The sequence below is a fragment of the Cryptomeria japonica genome, chromosome 6 (assembly GCF_030272615.1).
Source record: "Cryptomeria japonica chromosome 6, Sugi_1.0, whole genome shotgun sequence".
Lineage (NCBI taxonomy): Eukaryota > Viridiplantae > Streptophyta > Pinopsida > Cupressales > Cupressaceae > Cryptomeria > Cryptomeria japonica.
In genome coordinates this window covers 19,782,070-19,805,388 of record NC_081410.1, presented here as the reverse complement: position 1 = coordinate 19,805,388, position 23,319 = coordinate 19,782,070, and the positions used below count along the sequence as shown (strand labels likewise).

At 38.1% G+C, this 23,319-nt stretch overlaps 1 protein-coding gene across 1 annotated transcript in view; it reads left to right on the top strand.

Moving 5' to 3' along the window:
• Nucleotides 1–22,363, top strand: part of LOC131048024 (TOM1-like protein 4) — a 58,220-nt gene extending 35,857 nt beyond the window's left edge. The window contains exons 5-9 of the mRNA XM_057981851.2: nt 8,530–8,690; nt 17,117–17,198; nt 20,624–20,709; nt 20,963–21,148; nt 21,253–22,363. Of these exons, the coding sequence (XP_057837834.2) occupies nt 8,530–8,690; nt 17,117–17,198; nt 20,624–20,709; nt 20,963–21,148; nt 21,253–22,183 (1,446 nt within the window). The 3' untranslated portion in view covers nt 22,184–22,363. The remainder of the gene's footprint in view (nt 1–8,529; nt 8,691–17,116; nt 17,199–20,623; nt 20,710–20,962; nt 21,149–21,252) is intronic.
• The last annotated feature ends 956 nt before the right edge of the window (nt 22,364–23,319 follow it).

Here is a 23,319-nt window from a genome sequence, read left to right as displayed (position 1 = left end):
CCAATTGCACAACATTAGAATATCTAATATCCTTTGTGGTCTCCTTAAAGATCTGAAGATAGATTGTATACCTAGAGCAATTAATAGCTCTAAGAAAGTAGGAGCCAACTATACACGTAACAATAATATTAATGAGTGTCTGTTGTTGAATATCAGTTGACCCATCCTTAAAAACGAAACAACTTATTTTAATCCACGTTTGTCTCATGTTCTCCATTAACATGTTCACTTTTGAATATTATTTAGTGAATTGTGGGGATGCATTCCCCCCTCATGCTTTCGGGATGGGGACAGGGCATCCCCCGTCTTCCCACCACCGCCATCGAGATGTTTGGAGATGTCGGGGACATCCAAATGTCTCCAAGATGTCCTGGGGACTCTTAGGAGTATCCTTGCCGTCTCAAGGATGCCTAGGAGTCTCCCATAGCCCCCACTTAGAAATTTGAATCCTAAGCGAAAATGGTGGAAAGTTTGTGAAAATGGCATCCTTGTCTTCAAGTCATTCTCATTCTCTTCGTTAGATTTATACATGAAATATAACATTTAAATATTATACTTTAAGTCATAGTTTGCAGATTCGTTGGACTCGCCTAGACTCACGAGTCTGTTGGCGAGTTTGTGCCAAGGTCTCACACGAGTCTACTGTTGGGACTCGCAAGTTCGATGAAAAGACTTGCGTCGCAGTGAAACACGCCCAACCAAGGTTTAAAAGTGTTTTTTTTTAATCTCACTCATTTGGCATTTGCATTTGCTCAAAACAAGTCTGTAGGGTTTGAAGGAGAGAAACAAGATAATTTCCTGAGTTTTTGCCGAGTTTGAGTCCGAGTCCAATTTTTGGGCTGCCGTGTCCGTGGTGAGTCTGAGTCCTCAAACTTTTGTTTAAGTTATATTTCATGTATATATTGGCAGGATGTTTGAGAGTGGTTTCAGATCTCTAGGAGCTATAATGCATATTCTTGGTTTTAGAAGATTTAAAAGTTTTCAGACAGTCAAATTTCAGTAATCAGCAACCTCCTATCAGCATTCTCTTGCTTTCTCTATCTCACTGTCTTTATCTCCCTTGAACTCTAGGCCTCTCTCTACCTATCTCTCTTCCTCTATCCCCTCTCTTTGGGGCTTCGACCCTCCTTGGCTCTATCGGGATTGAGATTGATCGTCTTCATCTCCATCTCCTCCCTTCCAGACAGAAGTTGAACAGATTCATCAGGGACTACATTTACAAACAATACATTCATACCACTTGGGTCAACCCCCATGGCGGTCTTCGCCCCAAGATGGCATTCTATGCGGAGCACTTTCTCGAGATGCAGGACGGACTCATTGTTCGTCCCTCTTACATTTCATGCTATTGGTCTCATTCCCTCCGGATCCCCCTTGGTTCTTTCAGAGTGGGGTCCCACTGGCTCTGGGTCGAGGTTGATCACCAATTGGACAGGATAGAGAGAGTTTGCTAGCTTTGTGACATCTGTGAGATTGAAACGGAGGAGCAATTTATCTTCTGATGTCCTATTTACTATGAGATTAGAGGGAGGTTCTACTGCCTTTTTAGAGAGACTCGAACTCTCTCCACTTTCTTCAGATTTGCTGACCAGAGATGCCCTGGTCTCTACTTTCAGGAGACTCTTAGACTCCAAGATCATTCATTGCAGCGCCCCATGTCCTCCATCTTGCTAGCTCATCACCTCCTTCTTCGGGCTTCACCCCACACGCGGTACCAAAAGACAGTTGGTTACCTCTCCCAGCCACTCCAGATTGGTGAAGCCCCGCAGAGCGACCATACATCGATCCCCTTCTTCTAGTCAGACTCGGATCACTCAGAGGCATCACCCTACGGCTTATCCCTCGGTCTTGAGGTTTTTCTCCTATGCTACGACTCCCTAGGGTTTGCTTGGCTGGTCTTTGGCCTCAGTGTTGTGGTTGTTTAGTTTCTTGCGGGCACTGTTTGGTGCCCTTGCTGGTGGCAGCCCCTCCTCGTTTGTAACCTCCAGTCCCTTTGATTTGTTTGTGGTCATTTGTTGGACATTAATAAATTTATCTTTATTTTTATCTTTATCTTTATCCACCTCTCTCTATCTCATTCTCTTCTCTCTCTCTCAAGATCTAGACCTATCTCTACATCTCTCTCTCTTACCTAGACCTTTGCTAGGGGTGCTACCCTTAACCTTGTTTTGGTGTTGGCCCCCAAACCCATCAAACTATAATTTTAAGCAAGTAATAAGCCAATGATGAATCATGATCATAAATCATATTTTCAATATAATAGAAATCTCCAATTTGACATGAGTTTATCATCGAGAAGCTTAACAGGTCTCCTGACAGAGTTGTTTTGAGGCCTTGTTGAAGGTTCACATAGTCTGCTTCATTTTTAAAGCTAATACTAAGATTGTAGTGTAACATCAAGTAAACTTCTGTTCTCACCTGAATCATAATTGTGGCTCTTGCTTGCCATTCCATCAAACTTAAGGAAAAAAGGGAGTGAGGATTGGTTTTTCTACATACATGTGTATATAGTTTTCTCTTTGTTTTGCTCATTAGTAGGAGTAAGGTTTATGTTTGTGGTTCTGGAGTGTTGAGACATGGACCAGCTAGGACTCGAACCTAGGACCTTCCATACACTGCTGGAGTGCTCTTCCACTGAGCTACTGGCCCCTCTTGGACCAGTCCATTCTTTGGTCCGAGTGTGGCTTATTTCTAACACCAACACCCCCCCTTAAGCCACACCTCTCGTGTGCTTGGGGCTCCTAGCCTGGACTTGGCTCTGATACCATGTTGAGACATGGACCAGCTAGGACTCGAACCTAGGACCTTCCATATGCTGCTGGAGTGCTCTACCACTGAGCTACTGGCCCCTCTTGGACCAGCCCATCGTTGGTCCGGGTGTGGCTTGTTTCTAACACCTACATGGAGGGACAAACAACCAGAAGTTTGCAGGGAGTGACTGCATTAGGTCTTTTGATGTCAAACTCTCTGGTTCTGGTGTAGTTTGCAAGTCACTGTTTTCAGGTGTCTAATGTGGTTCATACATTGTGCTAATTTCACTTGGTGCTGACATGCTAAATTACTTTTTAAATTTTTTTTTTTGATCGGTAAGGGGCCGAAGCCATTAACGCTCTTGACTGGAGCTATGAACTAGTGAGGCCACTTTTTTGAGGGACCTCTCCTCAGAGATGTTTTTGCCATTGTGCGTGCATGGCATCTCCACCTTATCACTCCGTTTCATGCGCATGGCAGCTCACCCTTATATCTCCTCTGTCTCACACAAACACAACCTTATCTCTTCATCACCGCACGCAGCCGTCACCTTATCTCTCCATCGTCTGTGTGCAGGTATCTCCTTATCTCTCCACGGTGACAGTGCCTTCTCCTTATAACTCCTGTCCATCACACACTGCCTCTGCCAGCGGCTCCTTCCACGTCATCGTCTGTGCCTCCTTGCCGCCAGCCTGAGCATTGTCGGGGCTCCTGTGGGATGAAAGGCACGAGTTTTGAACTTGTGACCGCCCTATCAACAGGGCTCGTGACTTACTGTCACACTGCGGGGTCTTCCCTAATTGCTTGTTTAATTTTATTAATGGAAGACAATATCATATTAGAATCAGCAAAAAAATAAATTAAATCACAGTAATCTACCAGCTTTCCAGCTCAAAAGAGCATGCTATGTACTATGGTTTATACACTAGAAAATGTGAGGTAGTTTAAGTTGGCACAATATCCAGAATAAATTTAATCAAAACAAGAAACTATACCTACCATCTAAACATTGCATAGTATCATAATAACTAAATTTTGATTCGCCAAGTTCAGTCCTACCATAAATTCGCCAGCAACATAAAAAAATACGAGTCACATCAATCATTAGGGGCATACTCTATCGTCTAAAAGATCAAAAACTGATTGAGCCTATCCAACAGAAACAGAAATTTAAAATCATTATGATGTGTGGAGGAATGGGAGACACAACTGCACCATCATTGGCCTGAATTTGTACAGTCAGACTGCGTAATTGCTCTGGACCAAGCCATGGGCTCTCCTTGCTTACTAATTGCCCCATTAGTAAATTTGTGAATAGCCTTGACTGGAAATTACTCACAGACTCCTCATCTTGAGAGCTACAGCTGATAATATCATAGAATACATGAAAGTCTGAACGGCAGAAACTGTCAAACCTTCTTTTGCCTCAAAGTCCAACATATGGGCATCCTGGATATTATACAAAGTATCAAATTCTTCTGCTCCCTTCTTACAGACAGAGCCATTGTTGTTTGAGGAGACAATGAAGGAGTTGATCTGGTCTTGCTGTTTCACAGGGAGAGCCTTATGTTTCTCTATCTCCTTGCAAGATTTATCAGTATCCATCCTCGGGATGAAGCCTGGTCCAACAGAAAGCTGGGCAATACCATCTTCATCTTACTGAAGCAGGGTATGAACAACATTTGTAACAAAAGCAGTGGTGAGCAAAGAGTTTACATTTGATAGAGAAAATTTCATCATGTAGGGGTCTGACCTCTTCCTTTAGAGATTTCTTGGGATGGTAAGGTGGTTCAAATGTTGACATTTATTAATGGTTTTTCAAATTTGCTGATGACAATTGCATCAATATAGATGGAGAATGAATGAGTGGACAATAGTAGAGCAAGTGATATTTTCAGTCAGAGATGAGCATTAAGGATCTCAACATGCTTTAGGAATTGAGTAGGTTATAATATTTCCGGCATTATATTTGGCTTTGTGAGTCCAAAGAAACTTACACCCAAGAAATTTCTGTTTAACCAGGCAAGAAACCACACCAAAAATGAAAAAACATAGCAATTTTCTGAATGTGAAATTGAGCAGGACCAAGGGAGCCAAGAGAAATACTTTACTCTATTGGAATATTAGATGCAAAGGTTGGAATCCTTATTTGGTTGCATACTCACAGACCAAAAAAAGGACCCACTGCCAATAAAAATCTACGAGACAACTCATTAATATCTTTTTCTCAGTCCAGACTCCAGGCAAGTAAAAGTGTCTGTTATGGAGAGAATCATGGAATCCCTGCATTCAAACAGGCTGCTCACAGGAAGAGGACAAGAAGACATCATAATGACCTCCATCTCAGTGACATTCTCATGAAATATATGAACACAAGTTTTCTAAGCCACAAAATTACATTCTCAATGCAGGATCCAGTGCATGTAGATAGACAGTTAATGAAGGGAAAAAAGAGATCAGAAGCAGGGTGGTAAGACATCTCAAACTGGTTTGACATCACCCATCATCTCAACAAATGATTATGCATATAAGATGCAAGAAAATTTTGTTGGGATCAAAAAGTTCTTTTTAAGCCTCTCCGCAGGCCTCAATAATTAGACCACAGTTCTTTAAGTACACTACATTGATTAATAATCTAATGAAGTTTCACTTCAATGGATGAAAGAGCGTCTATCAGTGACATTAATAGTATCTTGGCCCCTAGGATGGGTGGTGTTAAAAGTTAATATGCTTTTTTTTTCTCTTCATCTATTATTGTGTACAGGCATGCTCTAAGATTGGATGAGGATTTACCTTGAGGTTCCCAAATATGCTCTAAGAGGATGAGCATGCCAAGAAAATCAGCTGCTCTGTTCTTACCTTTTGGGGCATATTCCACCATACAGGTGTTGCGACCAGGCATCAAAATTTCCAATGGCATATTTCAGGGGAAGAGTTCAAGCTGATAGCAAGGACTTTGGAATAGGATTCCACACAAATCCGAGCCATAGTCAAACCAAGCCATATTGCCAGTGCCTTACCATCTGGCCTTGTCCAAGGCCTCTATTAGTGCTAAGCAGAAGGTCTGAGCTTTTTGCTTGAAGCTCTATCTATATTTAATGTTATCCAATTTACTGGTGGTAGGTACCAAGATTATGGATGAATATCCATCTTAGCAACCTTGTCATTGGGTCCATTATGTTTACAATTCATCATGTTGAAATTTCTTTAAATGTGAAAGAGATTGACAAAGCCAAGGTAATTTATAAGCCGTGTTCCACAGCAATGCATCCCTGGTCCTCAAACTCCCATCCTTGTCCTAAATGGCGTCTTGGGTATGGCAGGGGACATCACTAAAAATTGTGAAGTCTTTGAAACATGTCTGAAATGTGTTGCAGAAATAGGAATGCTGTGGGGATATTTGGCCGTCCCCAAGATGGCTGGGGATGTCTGAGATGTCCCTTGACCACTCCGGGGATGGTAGACATTCCTGACAGCAAGGCAAGCTTTTTATAATGTTTTAAAAAAACAAATCATTCATGACTTAATAAAAGGCTTTCAAGTATATCACGACATAATAATAACAGTAGCAATAAATATATCATGACAGCAGTATAAGAGCAATAAAATTAATCATGACAGCAGTAGAAGAGCAATAAAATTAATCATGATAGCAGCAACAATATTATAACAGCATTAAATATACCATGATTCAGATTTACAACTAATGATATAAGTTATATTATATATGTTTATAACAGTAAACACTAACAGAAACGATTTGAATTTCTGATTTTGTTTTTCAAACTTTAAACTCAACTTCTCAAACTTCAAAATGTCTGATATGGAATTAGAGTCTGTTATTATTGTCAGTTGCAAAAGAGCATAAAAATGCCTTGGCCATGGTCTGATTCAGTGTGGTATTGTATGAGAAGTGCAGTTAAACAATGTTTTTGGGAATTCGGTTGGCATGCAGGATTCTATAGACACCGTCCAGCATCATTTTAGCAGTGTCATGTTATATGGCTGCTGTTATGCTTTTGTCCATTAATTTGTAGAAATTTGAGCCTCTCTCTCTCTCTCTCTCTCTCTCTCTCTCTCTCTATAAAATGTGTCCCCTACCTTCTTGCCGTCCCTGTCCTTGTTCCTGTCCCTGCAATGCTGTGGAACATAGCGTATAACAGTATAAGTAAAAAAACCAAGAGCCAACTGGTATGACGTGGTGAGTTGGTGTGTTTCATAGACCATATATACAGTATTATTTGTCAACGATAAACATGAATGCATTGATTATATTCCAAAAGTATGTAGATTGAACCACACGATGACAAACTGTATCAGGCAATGAAGATATCTATGTAACTTTAGCTCAATAATATACTTGATAATAAAATTGCCATCGAAATGTAATGTTTATGTATGGGTTTGTGTCTAGAATAACAAACTAGTGTCAGGTAAATTATCTGTTATTTTGTAATTTGGCTGTCCAAAACTAATGCGTTTTAAAAGTTATGAGCTTGCAAAAGTAATAATGTGATGTTAAATGGTTTATTTATGGGTTTGTGTCTAGAATAACGAACTAGTGTCAGGTAAATTATCTGTTATTTTGTAATTTGGCTGTCCAAAACTAATGCGTTTTAAAAGTTATGAGCTTGCAAAAGTAATAATGTGATGTTAAATGGTCAAGTGAAATTATTTGTCAAGAAGACAAACTCATCATTTCATGTAGAAAATAGAGATGACGATTGGTCATCTGACAACGCTTTGATAAAGTAAGTTATCTTCATAGTTTTAACGATGCTCTTTATAAAGCAAGTTATCTATTCAGTATTAAATTATGAAGAAAATTCTAACTAGGTCCAGATGATTTCATGTGTACTCATGGTTCAGTAAATTGAATATTAACGGATTTTTACCTTCATGGTTGTGACAATGGTCTGTATAGTGCAACTTTTCTATTCAGTATGAAACTCTGAAGAAATTCTAATTAGCCTTGGATGATTTCATGTTACTCAGGTTTGGTAAATTGAGTACCTAGTACTAGCAGGCATCATTAACTTTTAAGTAACTGAGTAATTGAATTCTTCTTATTTAGAACCCAAACAACTCTTGCAATAAAAATGTTCATAGAGTCCGTCTTTTAGACTGATCTACTATGTCAGCAATTTTAAGCATGATCTTGAGGGAAAAGTGAAATTGACATGGGAATTTCTGATGTAATCATGAACCTATTTGCTATATGTATATAATACCGTCTTGTAATGAATGATACCTTCACTTATGGTGGTTGAGTTCAAAATACATTTCCCCTTCTCTTTATAAGTTGGGGGCTGAAACAAATGTGAAAAGTAAAAATCTAATTGCACAGATAACAAGTGGTTGCTTAATAACATTGCCATAACGTTCTCGTTTGAGGAGTTAATATTCTCAACTTCCATTCATATTCGAATTCAAATTGTATACACTGTAATAATTGCTAAAAGTTTTCATAAGCATCCTACATTTCAGATTCTGAAGTATGATCTATAATGCAATCTAATGAGAGTTGTAACATAATACAGCAACAAGTCTGTAAGTATGGCCACAAGTCACAGATATATCATATAACTTGTTTGTTTGAAAAAGTTATACTTTCTGTATTCTTCATCAAAATTTAATGAATACAATGCATTGATGTTTTACATCTAGTCTTTAATGCTGAAATTTTTACTCAAATATCTGAAGTTAAGTTTCAAATAAGTCCTTGAAAGGTTATTTGGATTGGCTGTTTACTGACGATAGTTTGCTGTATTTTAACAGCGTGCAGGGGTAAGATTCCCCCAGAGAGCAGAAAGTTCTGCCCCAATCTTCACTCCTCCACAAACCCAGCCAATTGCACGATATCCTCAGTCATATGATTCATCAGATTCCAGGGTTGAAGCAGTTCAATCAACCACAAATTCTGATCTTCCACCCTTGAGGTACATGTACTGTAATTATTTGTATTTGTTTAGTTATTCAAATGCAACTAAATTTCAAGAAAAAGTAATATAGTCATTCAGATGCAACTAATCAACTAATTTATTTTTGAAGTGCCGGGTAAACTTTCTAATTTGATTGGTGATGTTGGCATGACATGCCCTATGGTACCACATGAAATGCTTTTAGCCTGGAGCTATGAACCTGTGAGGTCACAAACGAGGGACCTCATCCCATTTAACAAAGCTGTGGCTCAAACCTGCGAGCACATTGAATCAGCCAAGACACAAGCCTATCACAATGGAGAAAACCCGCTTGGACCAAAACCAAAAGATCTTAGAAAATGTAGAAAACCCAACTTTGTGCTTCGACCAAGCTACAAAACCTAGAAGTTAGAAATTTAACAACGAATACTAGATAACAAAGACAAAAGAATAAAATAAATGACAAGATTTGAATGACTAAATGAGAGAAATAGAATGGATAATCACAAGCAAACCTTTGTGCGTTCGAATGCTTCCAATAAACCTACACACAAACAAAAGAGGAAAAATATTTGGGGCTGTTTGGGGACTTGCCTCAATCAAATTTTTGTTTTGGTGTTTCCACCTCCATAGCAGCTAAATAGATAGATAGATCAAAAAGCTAAATAAATAAAATGATCAAATGGATAAGGGATGTGATAAATCCCCAAGATGCTCAAAGATGTGAAAAAGATGTTACCAGATAGGTGTGTGAAAGCCAAGAGAGCCGAGCTTAAGATTGCTGTAACAAATTAGAGACTGCTGTAGCAAGTGAGAGAGAGCAAGAGAAAGTTGGGAGAGTCCAGAGAACAAGAGAGATTTTTTGAGAGAACCAAGAGAGCTTGCATGAAATGAAATGATAGATTTTAAATGAGAGAATAGGAGGGAAAGAAGGGCTGTCGAGCTGTTTGGAAAGATTCCAAGCCGTTTCCATCGACCTGGGTAGGTGACAAGTGTCAAAATACTCAAAATCGACATTTGAATCTTAAGATATCATGGGATGTTTGCACGGTGCACTAGCATCCAGATACATCATGCTCAAAAATGACGGGTGACAAAAGAATCACATGGTCAACATGATATTGACACTGAAAGGTAGTTGCTGAAAAGGTGTCTTGAGCATCTTAAGAGGGAAAACATTGATGCAAGGGCCAAAATGAGCCTAATTAGATGCTAGGGGAACAAACATTAAAGTGGTTACAAAAGTGTAGGTTAAATTGCAAATGAGTGTGCAATTTTCAACCCTACATAAATAAGTTTGGATCTGTTTTTAAGTATTGTTGATAGGATGAACCCTGTTCATGTGTTGCCCAAGTGTCATGTACCTCTTTGCTCTCATGTGTCATAACGTCCCTTTTGTGTATTGCTGGGTATATTGAAAGGATGGCTTCAAAATGGCAAGCATATCGAGAGGTTCAGTGCATTGGTCTTTGAAGATATAGAATTGAAAAATTATTGGAGTGATAAGGAACTAATCCATCTCTGTTTGATATTAAAAGGCATTAGTTGTTGTGAATTAAATTGTCATTGAGAATTACTAGTGGAACCTAACTTGAACTTTTGCATAACATGTGTAATCATGTCCAGTAAATGCTATCCTTGTGAATAAATGCCGATAAAAAACACAAAGTGTGAAGATAATATCAGAATGTTGGCATCAATACAAGCCCCTGTTTATGCATTTTAGCAATCAATACGAGATGTTGCAGGAAGAAATCAATGTGTTGCAAGATCAAACACTAAATGCCTCAGTAGAGAAGAAAGATACTGCAAACAATGATGCGCTTCAAGCAGTTCACCTTAAAAGGCTGGTTAAGAGAAAAAGTCCTTGAAAAGTGTTAAAGCCCATTCATGCGTGATAGATAGATTAGTGTTTGTGGTAGTATTTACAGTGATATTATCATTGATCTAGCAGTAGAGAAGGATGGAACATGGAGAATTTTGATTGAATACCATTCTTGAAGCAAAATTATTGTCAACAATGCATAACCACTTCCATATGTTGATGGCTACTTGATTACCTTAGAGCTATGTTACTGGGTACGCCCTTAAGGCTTCTTGCACCCATATTGGGTATGTTTGGGTATGGGTTCGCCTATGGTACGTACCGGGTGTATCTAAAGGCATTGAGCACCAAAAAGTAACAAAGAAAGACATTTGACTTTTTTTTTTGCATCCAAAAACCCTAAAATGCACCTAAAAGCATCATTTCGCCCACTACAAAGATCATTTTGCTCTCTTCACTCTCTTTTCTCTCGTTTTCTCTAATTTTGTTTTTGGGTCATTTTGCTCTCTTCACTCTCTTTTCTCTCGTTTTCTCTAATTTTTTTTTGGGTCATTTTGCTCTCTTCACTCTTTTTTCTCTTATTTTCTCTAAATTTTTTTTTGGGGACATAGCCCTTGAACTTCCACATTTGGTCCGTTCTCTTGCACCCCTCTATTGTTGGCTTTTTGTCACATCTAACACCTTGTGCAGTTTATCATTGTCATTGTTGTCCCTCAAACCCATTAGGGTCTCCACTTCGAAACCCCCACTAGTTATTGGGATCTCTTGTCAATAATGAAATTTGATTACAATGAGTGGATCTCTTTCCTTCAGTAATAGATAAGCAATTTTACCATTACATCTTTTTATGCAATACATTCCTCTAGGTAGAGCACTCCATGCTGGATGACCAATGTGCCTACCACTTGGAGCCAAGAGGGTGAGTGTCCGCTCTTGGGTTTAGTGTGAAGATTGCTTCAGGCCAATCCTATCATGCTCCTTCATTCAAACTCTATTGTGGTTAGACCCATCTAATGAATTATGATACTTATATGTATTTGTACTTATATGTGTGATTACTAACCCTAATGAAAATAATTGATATATATATATATATATATATTTTAATAGGGTTGCAGGACTTAAATAAGGGTTTATCTTGTTAAAAGGCATTTTAAATGGTAAAGTTATACCTCTAACTATCTTACATTTCTTATTTGAATGGAATTTGTGATTTTAGGGCAAGATTTAGGGCAATCCCAAAAGGGGGACATTACAGATACAGCTACTAGGGACTACAATTGATTGCATGAAGAATATTGTATATGCTATTATAGTTTGTACAGTGTGCTACATAATTGATTGCGGAAGATTATAGTTGAAAATCTAGACTTGAATTTGGCTATAAGGCCACTCAAGTGAATAATGAACAACCAATAAATGAAGGCCCGATTAACGTGATTCCCTTTTCAAATGTACTACAGCTTAAGAGAGTTATTGTCAGTGTTCCACGGGCGTTGGGGACGGGGGGACGGGGGGATGAGGGGGACGCGTTTCCGGGACGGGGGGACCAAGGGCCTAAATTTGGGGACGGCGGGGGGACGGCGGCGAGGGGGTGGCGGGGTGGTGGTGCTCATATATATACATATAGTACTTGAAAAACTAGTTTTGAAAAGATGTATAACAGTATAACAGTATAAGAATTAGATTTCAAATGAAACTATAGGAAATACCAAGATTACTTAGATTAGTGATACGTAACTAATTGCTAAAAGTAAATAAAATTTGACAAATGAAATTGTCAAATTGGAGATTTCTCATTTCTATCATATGAATATCGAAAAAGGAAAACGAAAAATATGAATATCTGATGCCATTGCAAAGTCTATAATAATAAAGATGATTACATGATTCATCATTACAATGAGTAGCCAAATACAAATACGTGTAGCAATAGCATTACAAAAGAGACGAGTCAAATACAAAATGACAAAACTGAAAACTCAAACTGTAGCTAATGGAGGCCTCTAATCATCTGCGAACTCCTCCTCACTGGAACTGCTGGACTCTTGAGGATCAAGGTCCCTCAAGCTCACACCAACTAGCCCTGCATCTGAAGTGGTAGGATCATCCTCATCAATCTGTGAAGGCTCCTCTGGCTCTACATCCCATCTTGCCGCTGGACTCTCCTTGTACATAAGTGTCTTGCGGTCAATGAGACGCAAAGCACTGTGTACAGCCACAAGCTTCTCTGCTGTCTTAGAGGTAAGTCTGTTCCTCTTAAGAGAGTGGATGAAGCTATATGTAGACCAGTTCCTCTCAGCAGCTGAAGAACTAGAAACCTGGGATAGCAGACGGATGGCTAGAGTGGTGGTCAAAGATTTCGGGCCATGACAAGTCCACCACAAAAGTGGGTCCTCCTGTGCCATAGTGTCTATATCCATCTTTGCCGCATCTGAATAACCTCTAAGAGTGGCAAATCTTCCCCACTCAGTGCGCATTGTGCTGGCATCTCTAGAATCAAACATCTTCTCTATGCACCTAAAGAAACCCGCCTTCACCTCATCATCCTCAATCGGTGTCATTCTAAGTAATCTTGGAGACGTTTGGGCGTCTCCGTGGGAGACCCCTGGGCGTCTCCCCGTCCCTCGAGAGACGCCTGGACGTCTCTTGAGGGACGGGGAGACGCCCAGGCGTCTCCCACGGAGACGCCCAGACGTCCCCCAGGAGACGCGCCCAAAAAGGGGGGGGACGCGTCCCCGTGGTTCACTGGTTATTGTAGCATCTATATTTGTAGTCTTCAAACTCATTAAAGTAGTGTTTCCTTTCAGAATACACTATGACCAAAGAAAAGACAATTTTCTTAACTATTCACACCATCCTCATGTTTTGTCTTGTACGACCCCCCTTTGGAAACATATCACATCCAATATGTACAATGGCTCTTTTTTAAAGTATAAGCTAAGTTGCTGGTATGGGTATGAGAACTCGGTATGTGGGTATGGGCAATTTTTTTAGCCTTGGGTACGTGGGTTTGGGTCCGTACACACACATGGGCACACACACGCAGTATTGTAAAACTAAATACATACAGTATGATACTTCATCGTTGATCAATGCCAAAATGGTAGTGATAAAGATAAATATTAAATGCCTATTGATAGTTTAATATCTAATATTTATCTTTATTTAATGGAATTTAATAGTGATAATTTTAGTTGTCTAAGTTCTTGATTCTGGTCTCCACTCCCAGACCCCCTCATTGTAATCAAATTTCTTATATGACGAGATCCTACTAACTAGTGGGAGTTTGGGAGTGGAGACTCTAATGGGCTCAAGGAGCAGAAATGATCTTTGTATTGGGTGAAATGAGAAGAGAGTGAGTGGAAGAGCAAAATGATCTTTGTATTGGGTGAAATGATGCTTCACAAGGTTCAAATTCGAATTTGAATTCGACAGCCATGAAATTCGGATGAAATTCGACAAGGGAAAAATTGGCAAAAAAAATCGGATAAATTTCGGCTTATATAATTTTGTTTATTTTTAAATATATGTATACTTCTTATAAACTATCAAAATAGCTTAACATTGCTAAATAGATTTGAAGTTATTATAAAAAGATGGCACATTTATAAAATATAAACCATAAGAAACATGTGAAATCATTAAACAAAACATTACATAATCATTATATAATTGCTTAACATTATAAATACATTAAACAAGACATTATATTGTCATTATGTAATTGCTTAACATTGCTTAACATTATAGATTTGAAGTCATTATATTGTTAGGCAATACTGAATAGGGATTATATGAATACTGAATACGGATTATATGAATACCAAAACATTAAACAAAACATTAAACATTAAAAATTGGGGCAAACCAAAACATTATATGAATATTGAATACGGATTATATGACTACCATTGGGCAAACCAAAACATTAATAATTGAAGAAGCCTTCCTGAACACGGCTGTTGGCAATGATGGAGGAGGTATGCACGGCAACGATGGAGGAGGTATGCACGACAGCAACAACAAACACAGAGATAACCCGTCACAAACACAAAGAACCCGCCGTAGACACAGAGAACCCGCCGTAGACTCAGAAACCCTAAAAAAATGCTTTTCAGATTTTTCCTTAAGTAGAAAAAAATGCTGTCCTTGTCCATATGAATTAATGGTCGAATTTGAACGATTTTTTTATAAATGTTTGAAATTCGATTAAATTTGAACCTCATCCATGAAAATCACCGTATTCTGTGACTTAGCTTTTAGGGGCATTTAAAGGTTTTTGGATACAAAAAAGAGTCAAAAAATGTCTTTTTTTTGATACTTTTCAGCACTCAGCGCCTTTGGGTATGCTTGATACGTATCTTGGGTGTACCCAGATGCCCGGGTACGTACCCAGGTTTACCACTGGGTGAACCCATACCCAGACATATGTGGTACAGGTGCGAGATGCCTGAAGGGCATACCCAGTAACATAGAGTATAAGGCAGTCCAAAATTTAATAGCTCAACAATAATATATCCAAGCTGTGGCAAGTTAAGGAGATGATACAATCCAAAGTTGAAATAAATATATCTTTCAAGCTACACGGCTGGGGTTAGTAGCTGGTATGACCATCATAGGATGAATGGCCAAATTAATATGTAAACATTTGCCACTAGTTTCATACAAAATATTACACTTGGGAATGAGCCGCAGCTAATAATAGTTAATAAATATGAAATTTATTAACTCATTGGAATTTCAATCACTAAGCTAGAACTAGATAAATAACTGCAACTTCAACACATCTTACAGTTTTTTGTATGTGGCTAACTCATTGGAATTTCTACATGGTTGAAGTTTGTTGTATCTTTATCCAATATCAATATTACAGACCTTGAGATCTCAAAAATATACAGTAAATATAGTATCCATATACAAATTGTACTCTTTGTTCTTGTGTAATATAATGCTATCCAATGATTCATGGTTCATTTAACTACAGTTTGGCACATATCTCTATGCTACAATCGTTTCTGTTAGTTGCTTCCCCGTTACAATACATCGCAACTGCTGAATTAGATTTTTGTCCACAAGGTTTATCCCTGGGCTCTCAATTGCTTGATTGAGGTAACTTGGCAGGCTGATCCAGTGAATCTTACCTATTGTCCCTTATAGTGTCTCACAAGTTCTTGGGTTTGCTAAATTCTACTGCTATTTTGTCTCTAAATTTTATCATATTGCTTGGCTTGTTGACAAAATTTGCCTCATTGCGTCAATGATTTTCATGTGAACTACAATAGAAAGCTTTGGTTATTTTTGATAAAGACATTATTTTGTTCAAGTTCTTGCTTTATGTGATCCCCATAACATTTTGAGATGAGTCAAACACCTTTGAATTTTCTCTCAAGGCAGCGTTGACCCTAAATGGGCATTCATTGCCTATCCTTTTGAGAGCCTAGCCTTTTGAGAGCGTTAGTGACACCATTTGCAGCTATTCAATGCATGATTATCATCTGTACATGATGATTGTTCATGTTTTGTTACAAATGGAGCCACTATATTTTTGTTAAGGTGACAATTACCACTTGGACCATAAAACTTAGCAGTTATTTGAGTTAGAGAGCAAGAAGCAAATTGCGTACCAACTGAAATAATTATCATTTGCTAGATAAGTAATACTTTACCTTTTATAAATTTGTCTACTCAATTTCTTGCATGTCAATTTTTAACTTTATATGTCAAAAAGGCTGTCCATGTAAGCACATCTATAGCAATATAATTTCAGATGGTTATATAAGTGTTTATTTCTTTGCTAGCTTGGTTGCATTGTTTTTGTATTTGCTCTATCTTGGAAAGGACATTTTTTCTCAAGTGATTGATTCAGTCATCAGTGCCAATTCAAGCAGTCATAGAGGCTTTAATGAACATAGAAACTACCAATTTTGATGGTTTAACTTTATAATGTTTTGTGAGCTCTCTATTTCTTAATGTTGTATATGCAATTCCTCATAATCATTTTTTGGACTTAGTGGGATTCTTTTCTCATGTCCACTCATTTCTATCTTGTCTATTTATACCTCACATGTTAAAACAAGGTTGGCATGCAAACAAATCTGTACCTATAGAAACTCACATTGTTGTATACGTGCTTATTTCACTGCTAGTTTGCTTACATTGTTTTGTATACCTTACTCCAGTGATTCTTTTGATGCCAATCTAAGCCAACAAAATTCTAGTTACTAGAGGTGCTTGCTTTCAAATGCTTATCTATTTATATGAAACTAACCATGCAACTCATCATTATTGTCAATTAAAGACTAATTTTAAGTGCTAGTTTGTTGTTAAAAATTTGATAATAAGTTATTTGGATTATTTAGTGATAACTAATTCTAAGCATTTTTAAGAAATTACTGAGTGGATTAAAATAACAAATAGTAGATCAATCAGCATTTAAAACTCAGTAATTGTAATGTATCTCTTGTTTGTATATAGATTATTAATTTTTTTTCTATAGATCTATATAATCTCAATAAAGTTTGCTTCTATGAAATTCGTAAATTGTCTATATGAATGAAGAAAACAATGACCATGAATATTTACTAGGAAATAATACATTTTTGTTTTTGTATGTCAGCATTACAGAGATTAGAAATGCTCGTGGCCTCATGGATGTTCTCATGGAAATGCTAAATGCTTTGGATCCAAAGTCCAGAGAGGTAATTTACAATTGCTTTTGATTGTATAGTTGTTGTTTGGGCATGTTTAGTATTATGATGTTTACTCGAATGTATTGACTATTCTTGTCGGAGATGCCTTTTTTCAATGTATGGGAGGATTGTAGGATGACAACTAAAGATAATACAAGAGTCATCTTTGTTAGGGTTATAAAAACAATGAGTTTTTGTTTTGATTAAAAGTCTTGGAAATATGTTTGCTTGTTTAGCAATTTAGTTTAAAGGCTTTGGTCAGGTGAGATTTCTTGATCAATATGATAAATATCATAGATATGAATTGCCTATGGGTTATGAGAGTAACACGTGAAGGTAAAGGTCTATGTGGGTAGCTTTTCTAAAGGTATGATGGAATTGCCAAATTTTCTAATGAGTCAAATGTCTGTGAAAGGGAGTTGGTTATTGTTTTCATTTTCTTTGGTAAACTTGATTCAATTAAAAGTGTTGTTAAGTTTTGGAATTCTTCTAGTTTTTCAAGACCATGGGGCCAATATATGATAGTTTCATTTAAGTGGGGAGGAATTAAGAGTAGTCTCTTCAAAATGCTCCATGAAAAGTTGGTCACAATGGTGTTGGTGTGAATAAGGTATTTTACAGTGTTCCACGGGGACGCGTCCCCCCCCTCCTTTTTGGCCGCGTCTCCAAGATAGGGACGTCTTTGGGACAAGGGGACGGGGATGCGACGTCCCCTGCCGTCCCGCCACCGCCACCCAAGCGTCGCCGGAGACGGGGAGACATCTCTGCGTCTCCCAGAGAGACATGGAGACGCCTCCACGTCTCCTTGGGAGACGTCTGGGCGTCTCCCCGTCCTTCGAGAGACGTGCAAACGTCTCTCAAGGGATGGGGAGACGCCCAAACGTCTCCTATCGCCCCCAACGTATATGCAATGTTTAAAATTAAAATTTAATAAAAAATGACTTTGGACGTGGGCCAATAGAAAAATAGCACCCGATGCCCTTAGAAAATAATAAAAGTATTTTTGGCCTTGCGGGGCACTGCCCCCAAACCCCTGTTGAAAAATATAGGGGGAAACCACGCCGATAGAAGTGGGGAAAATCTAACCTCCGAGTCTGATTAGGCTCCATATAACAACACAACTTAGAAATCTTGGTATTTAGATTTAGCAATTCAAATTTCCTAGTCTCATTTGAAATGTAATTCTTATACTGTAATACTGTCATACATCTTTTCAAAACTAGTTTTTCAAGTACTATATGTATATGTATAACTATATCAGCAGCACCACCCCACCACCCCCCTGCCGTCCCCAAACTTAGGTCCTTGGTCTCCTCGTCCCGTCCCCGCATCCCCCCGTCCCCAACGCCCGTGGAACACTGGTATTTTACCTAACTACTTCACCTAGTAGGTTCTATTCACATGTTACATTTACTTAGGTCCTATTAATCTTTCTAGAAGTCTTAATTGTCGCGAGATGTATCTGGTCCCAAAACCTCTATTTTCATATGTAACACTTGAATTTTGGAGGTTGGAATTTTTTTTTTGGTATTTTGTCAGGGGAGGGGGTTGTATATTTTGTCAGGAAATTTTTTTGTAAGGATTCCGTATACTTGTATGGATCTGTACTCTGAGTGGTACAAGTTGTACACAGGTGGGTTTGCATAGAGGATGGTGTTGGTGTGAATAAGGTGCTTTACCTAATTGGTTCACCTAGTAGGTCCTTGAAATATTCTTCTTATGCGATAGCAATGTAAACAGAGAACAATATGAAGGAAAAACACACAGATTGGATAACCACTTAGAAGGACAGAAAAACCCCCTGGGACATTCAAAACAGAATTCTATATATATTCAACATTTCCAGATGTAACTAATCCATGCATTGCTCAATTAAAGGTATATTCAGATTCTATCTTTCAGAATATACAAAATAGAGATGGACATACTTATTTTTCCTGTATTCTGATATGGATAGCTATTGTTACTGGCTGGGACTGATTAGACGACCTTCATCATACTACACACTTCTGAAAATATGGATTATGCCTATCAACTCTTGGTCCTCCTTCCTGACAATACTGATTAGGGCTTATCACTGAGGTGCTTCTGCCAATCGTCTGGAGGTCTGTCTTTGCTTGTTGAAGACATGGCAAAGATGCTAATCGAGTAGAGATTGCATACGTCCCTAGAGGGCTTGGGTTGGATGAATATAACACCTGTAGGAGATGCCAGTGAGTTGCTGAAGGGGACAATTGCCCTGGTCCCATTCGTGGCTGCCTTGTCCACTTATGTGCCTTTCGTAGTGAATGTTCTCTACAAACAAAGTATTGTAAAGATTAGCAGAGATGAGAGCTAGCTTGGTAATTTTGATTTGTAAGGTTGAGGTTTGCGTCCCACTTTACTGGAAAAACTGAGATTGCCATCCCAGTCTCCTTTGTGCAGAGAGGCAAAACGATCCAATTCCAAGCATGCCCGATCAGCAGAAGGACTCACAAATAAGAGGCATTCTGTGCCGTGTTAAAGCAACCGAACCAAGGTCAGCTGGGAACAAAAACTTATTAAATTAAATAAAACAAACCAAAGTCGGCTCAAACAAATATCAGGAATTCAAACAATTTCATGTGTTTAAAATTTCCATTCTTTATTTAAATAACTAAAAAGCAGAGATAATAAGGGTATTAAACACCGCTGGGCCCCACAGCCCCTCCCCCTCTCCTAAATTGGGTTCACCACTGTCCCATTCTTTAGTTTAGTTTACTTAGGTCCTAGGAATCTTTCTAAAAGTCTTAGTTGTCATGAGATCTTATCTTGTCTTATGTCATTTACTTCTTCCGTCTTAGGTCATTAAATGTTTGTTGTCTAATGCCATAGGATTAAGACACTCATTTAAATCTTGTTTAATCTTATCTTTCACCTTGCCTATATAAGCAAGGCGTCTTGTACACTTTATCATAATGGGGGATGTGCTATCATTGATCCATTGTTAATCATTCTACATCAGTGCATCCATAATCAAGCAGGCTATTCTCTTGCCATACTAACTTGTGAAAGTTTATTTTGGGGTGTGTGAGCTCACTATCAATTTCTACGGGTGGGAGACAAGGGAACTGTTATGCCTTGAATACACACCCTTTTATTTTTGATAAGGCAAAATGGGGACCCCCTTCATTCCTTTGTTTTCTTTTCTTTTTTTTTCTCTGGGTATTCCTTGTTTTCTCTTTGTTCTCCCAGGTCTTTTTTTCCCTTTTTGATTCCTTTATTTCAATTTCCTTTTAATGCTTTCATAACTTTATTTTCACCAAGTAAAAGTTTCATAAAAATTCTATTTGCTCATAATTTTTGGCAAATTATTGAAAATGGAAGTCACCACTTTATAGATGAATGATGTGTATTTTTATAATTTATATCTATTAATAGTAAGGCTTAAGGAAACTTTAACCTTTGTTGTGCAGGGTGTCAAGCAGGAAGTAATTGTAGATCTTGTTGAACAGTGCCGTTCTTACAAGCAGCAAGTGGTGCAACTTGTGAATACAACATCGTATGAGATCCTTTCCATTTTCTGGATTCAGTAGATTTGTCGTAGTATGAACTGCTTTGTCAAGTGTAAACAGTGATGACTCATTCTAAGCCTTGGTTTTCAAATGATTCCTAGCCACAAATGACAGGGATTTAAGATTTGCTTTATCATGCTTTTTGGACAAGTAATACACACTCAAATTTCTGGAATGCATATTTTAATTATTTATACATTAAGATCTGAAATCCCATAATTTGCAAAAATATTTATTCAGGGATGAAGAACTTCTTGGTCAAGGCCTATCTTTGAATGATGATCTTGAGCGTGTTCTTGCTAAGCATGATGCAATTGCTTTTGGATTATCTGTTCCACCAGATAAGAAAAAGTCTCCGGCACCCCTAGTTGATGTTAATCATGAGGAAGTTGAACAAGAAGATGATGTAGAACAGCTTGCTCGGAGGTAGGGTAGACGGACTTAAAAATTTGCCTGTAGAAATTTAAATTATTTCAACATTTTATTTTTTGTTCTTTGCTGGATGAATTGACATAGTTGTGGCTTTGCAGAGCCTCCTCAAAAGCTCGTGTTAGTGCAAAAGACCAGCCTGCTAGTCAGCAGTTGTTACTTCTTCCACCACCTGGCATGCAGGTGAATGCTTCAACATCACGGGTGGACACTAGTATAGATCTTCTGAGCGGTGATGAATACAAGTCACCAACTGCCGAGACTTCACCACCACTTATTCCAGCCAGTGGGCAAAACATACAAAGTTCACAATCAACTTTCACTCAGCAAGCTACTACAAATTCATTGGATTCACTATCAGGTCCTGAAGGTATCTTAGCACTACAACAACATTCTTCTCCACTTGAAATGCAACAGCAGCCCTATTTGTCTCCCAATGGAAATATTCCAGTACAGGTGCAGCCCTCAGTTCAACAGGGACAGTTTCAATCTCAAGGGACATTTGTAAATCATGTCAATCATGCGTTGCAGTGGTCAAATCCAGCTGGGCAATCCCTCAGTCCACAACAGCAAGCTCTTGTATATGGCTCAGATCCGACCAACATGCATGCACAGGCTCAGAGAAGCCCACAAAGTCTTCCACCTGCTCCTTGGGATATTCAAGATATGGAGAATGTACCACAGACAGGAAACAGATGGCAGGGACCTGTGTCGTATCAAAACAATATTCCTCCAGGACAGCAATTCTATCAGCAACAACAAATTTTGGCATCTGGTCAGTACAAGCCAGCCTATTCTGTAGTTTCACAGGATCAACTAATAAGAGGGACACACAACCTTTCGCTTTATGATGCAAGGTACAACACTTCCTATCAAATGACTACTGATCCATATCAAAATATTTCCCCTTATTCTCAACAACCTTCAGTTCCCAATAAGCCAGTTAAGGCCGAAGATAGGCTTTTCTCAGATTTGGTTGACCTGGCCAAATCCAAAAATAAAGCAACATCTAGTAATGTAGGAAGTTTGTAAAATAAAGAATTTCTTGTGGAAGTTTTTCAGCCATGCATCTTGTAGATTGGTTCTTATGATATTTTTCTGTACAAGCATCAGTTAGTGAAGATGCTGTACAGTTTTATTTTTTTTACTTTCAATTTTGTTTGAGCATCATTGAGATGTCTTGTAATATGAAAAATTCCTTCATTTGTTTGAGCTTTCTGCATATTGTGTTTGGCTGTGAAATATCTCATTTAGCTTGGACACATGCACTTCACCACATGTTTCTAGTTAATCCTTTCTCTAAAATCTTCGGCAAATTGATTTTGATTTTCCAATTAATGCTGAAGGCTTTTTTGTTGGATTCTTATGTTAGGATTCTGTAAAGAGTTATGCCAATATTCTCAAGCTTTTCTGTACTTAGAAGAATTCAATTGATTTTAGGAGCTAGCTTGTATATAGAAACTAAAAGCACTAATTGGAGGGGGGTTCTAATTCTGTACGGGCTACATGATCTTCGCAATTTCATACTTTCTGGTTCTGAATTGCATATTTGCTTTGCAATCTGAGTATTGTTTATATTCACTTCTAACCATATCAAAATCATTATCCATGAACGAGTAGCATGGACTTAACAGCAATCAAAATGTCCAATTTTTGGTGATGCAAAAGCTTGTTACCATAATAAATTAGCACTGAACTTTGCAAATAAGTTTGTGCTGTTCTAACAGTCTGTCTCAGCAGTAGAATGGATTAATGGCTGTGTTGGGTGAATGGTACGAAATCTCTCAGCAGAGCAGCCAGTGGGTATCATGAAAAATGATTTATTATTTCAATTTTCATTTTCTTTGCCACATCTCCAATTTGTGTAATATTAATACGAAGAGATCAGAGTTACAAAAAAAATAAAGCCCAAACTACTGACCATCTCAAGCATGACAAACATTTATTTGATCATGAGTGTCAATAAATCTAGTTTGTGACATAGATTATGTCCTGTAAATTAATATTGTTTGTAAGGACTTATTTTAATGAACCATGTAAGCAGTGGAATTTGTTGAAACGGTACATTTGTCCTGTAACTATTTGTTTGAGCTATTTCAAAGTCTCCAGACTAAAATGTGTTGAAATATAGATGTAATTAATTCATTCTGAAACTAAAATGAACAAAA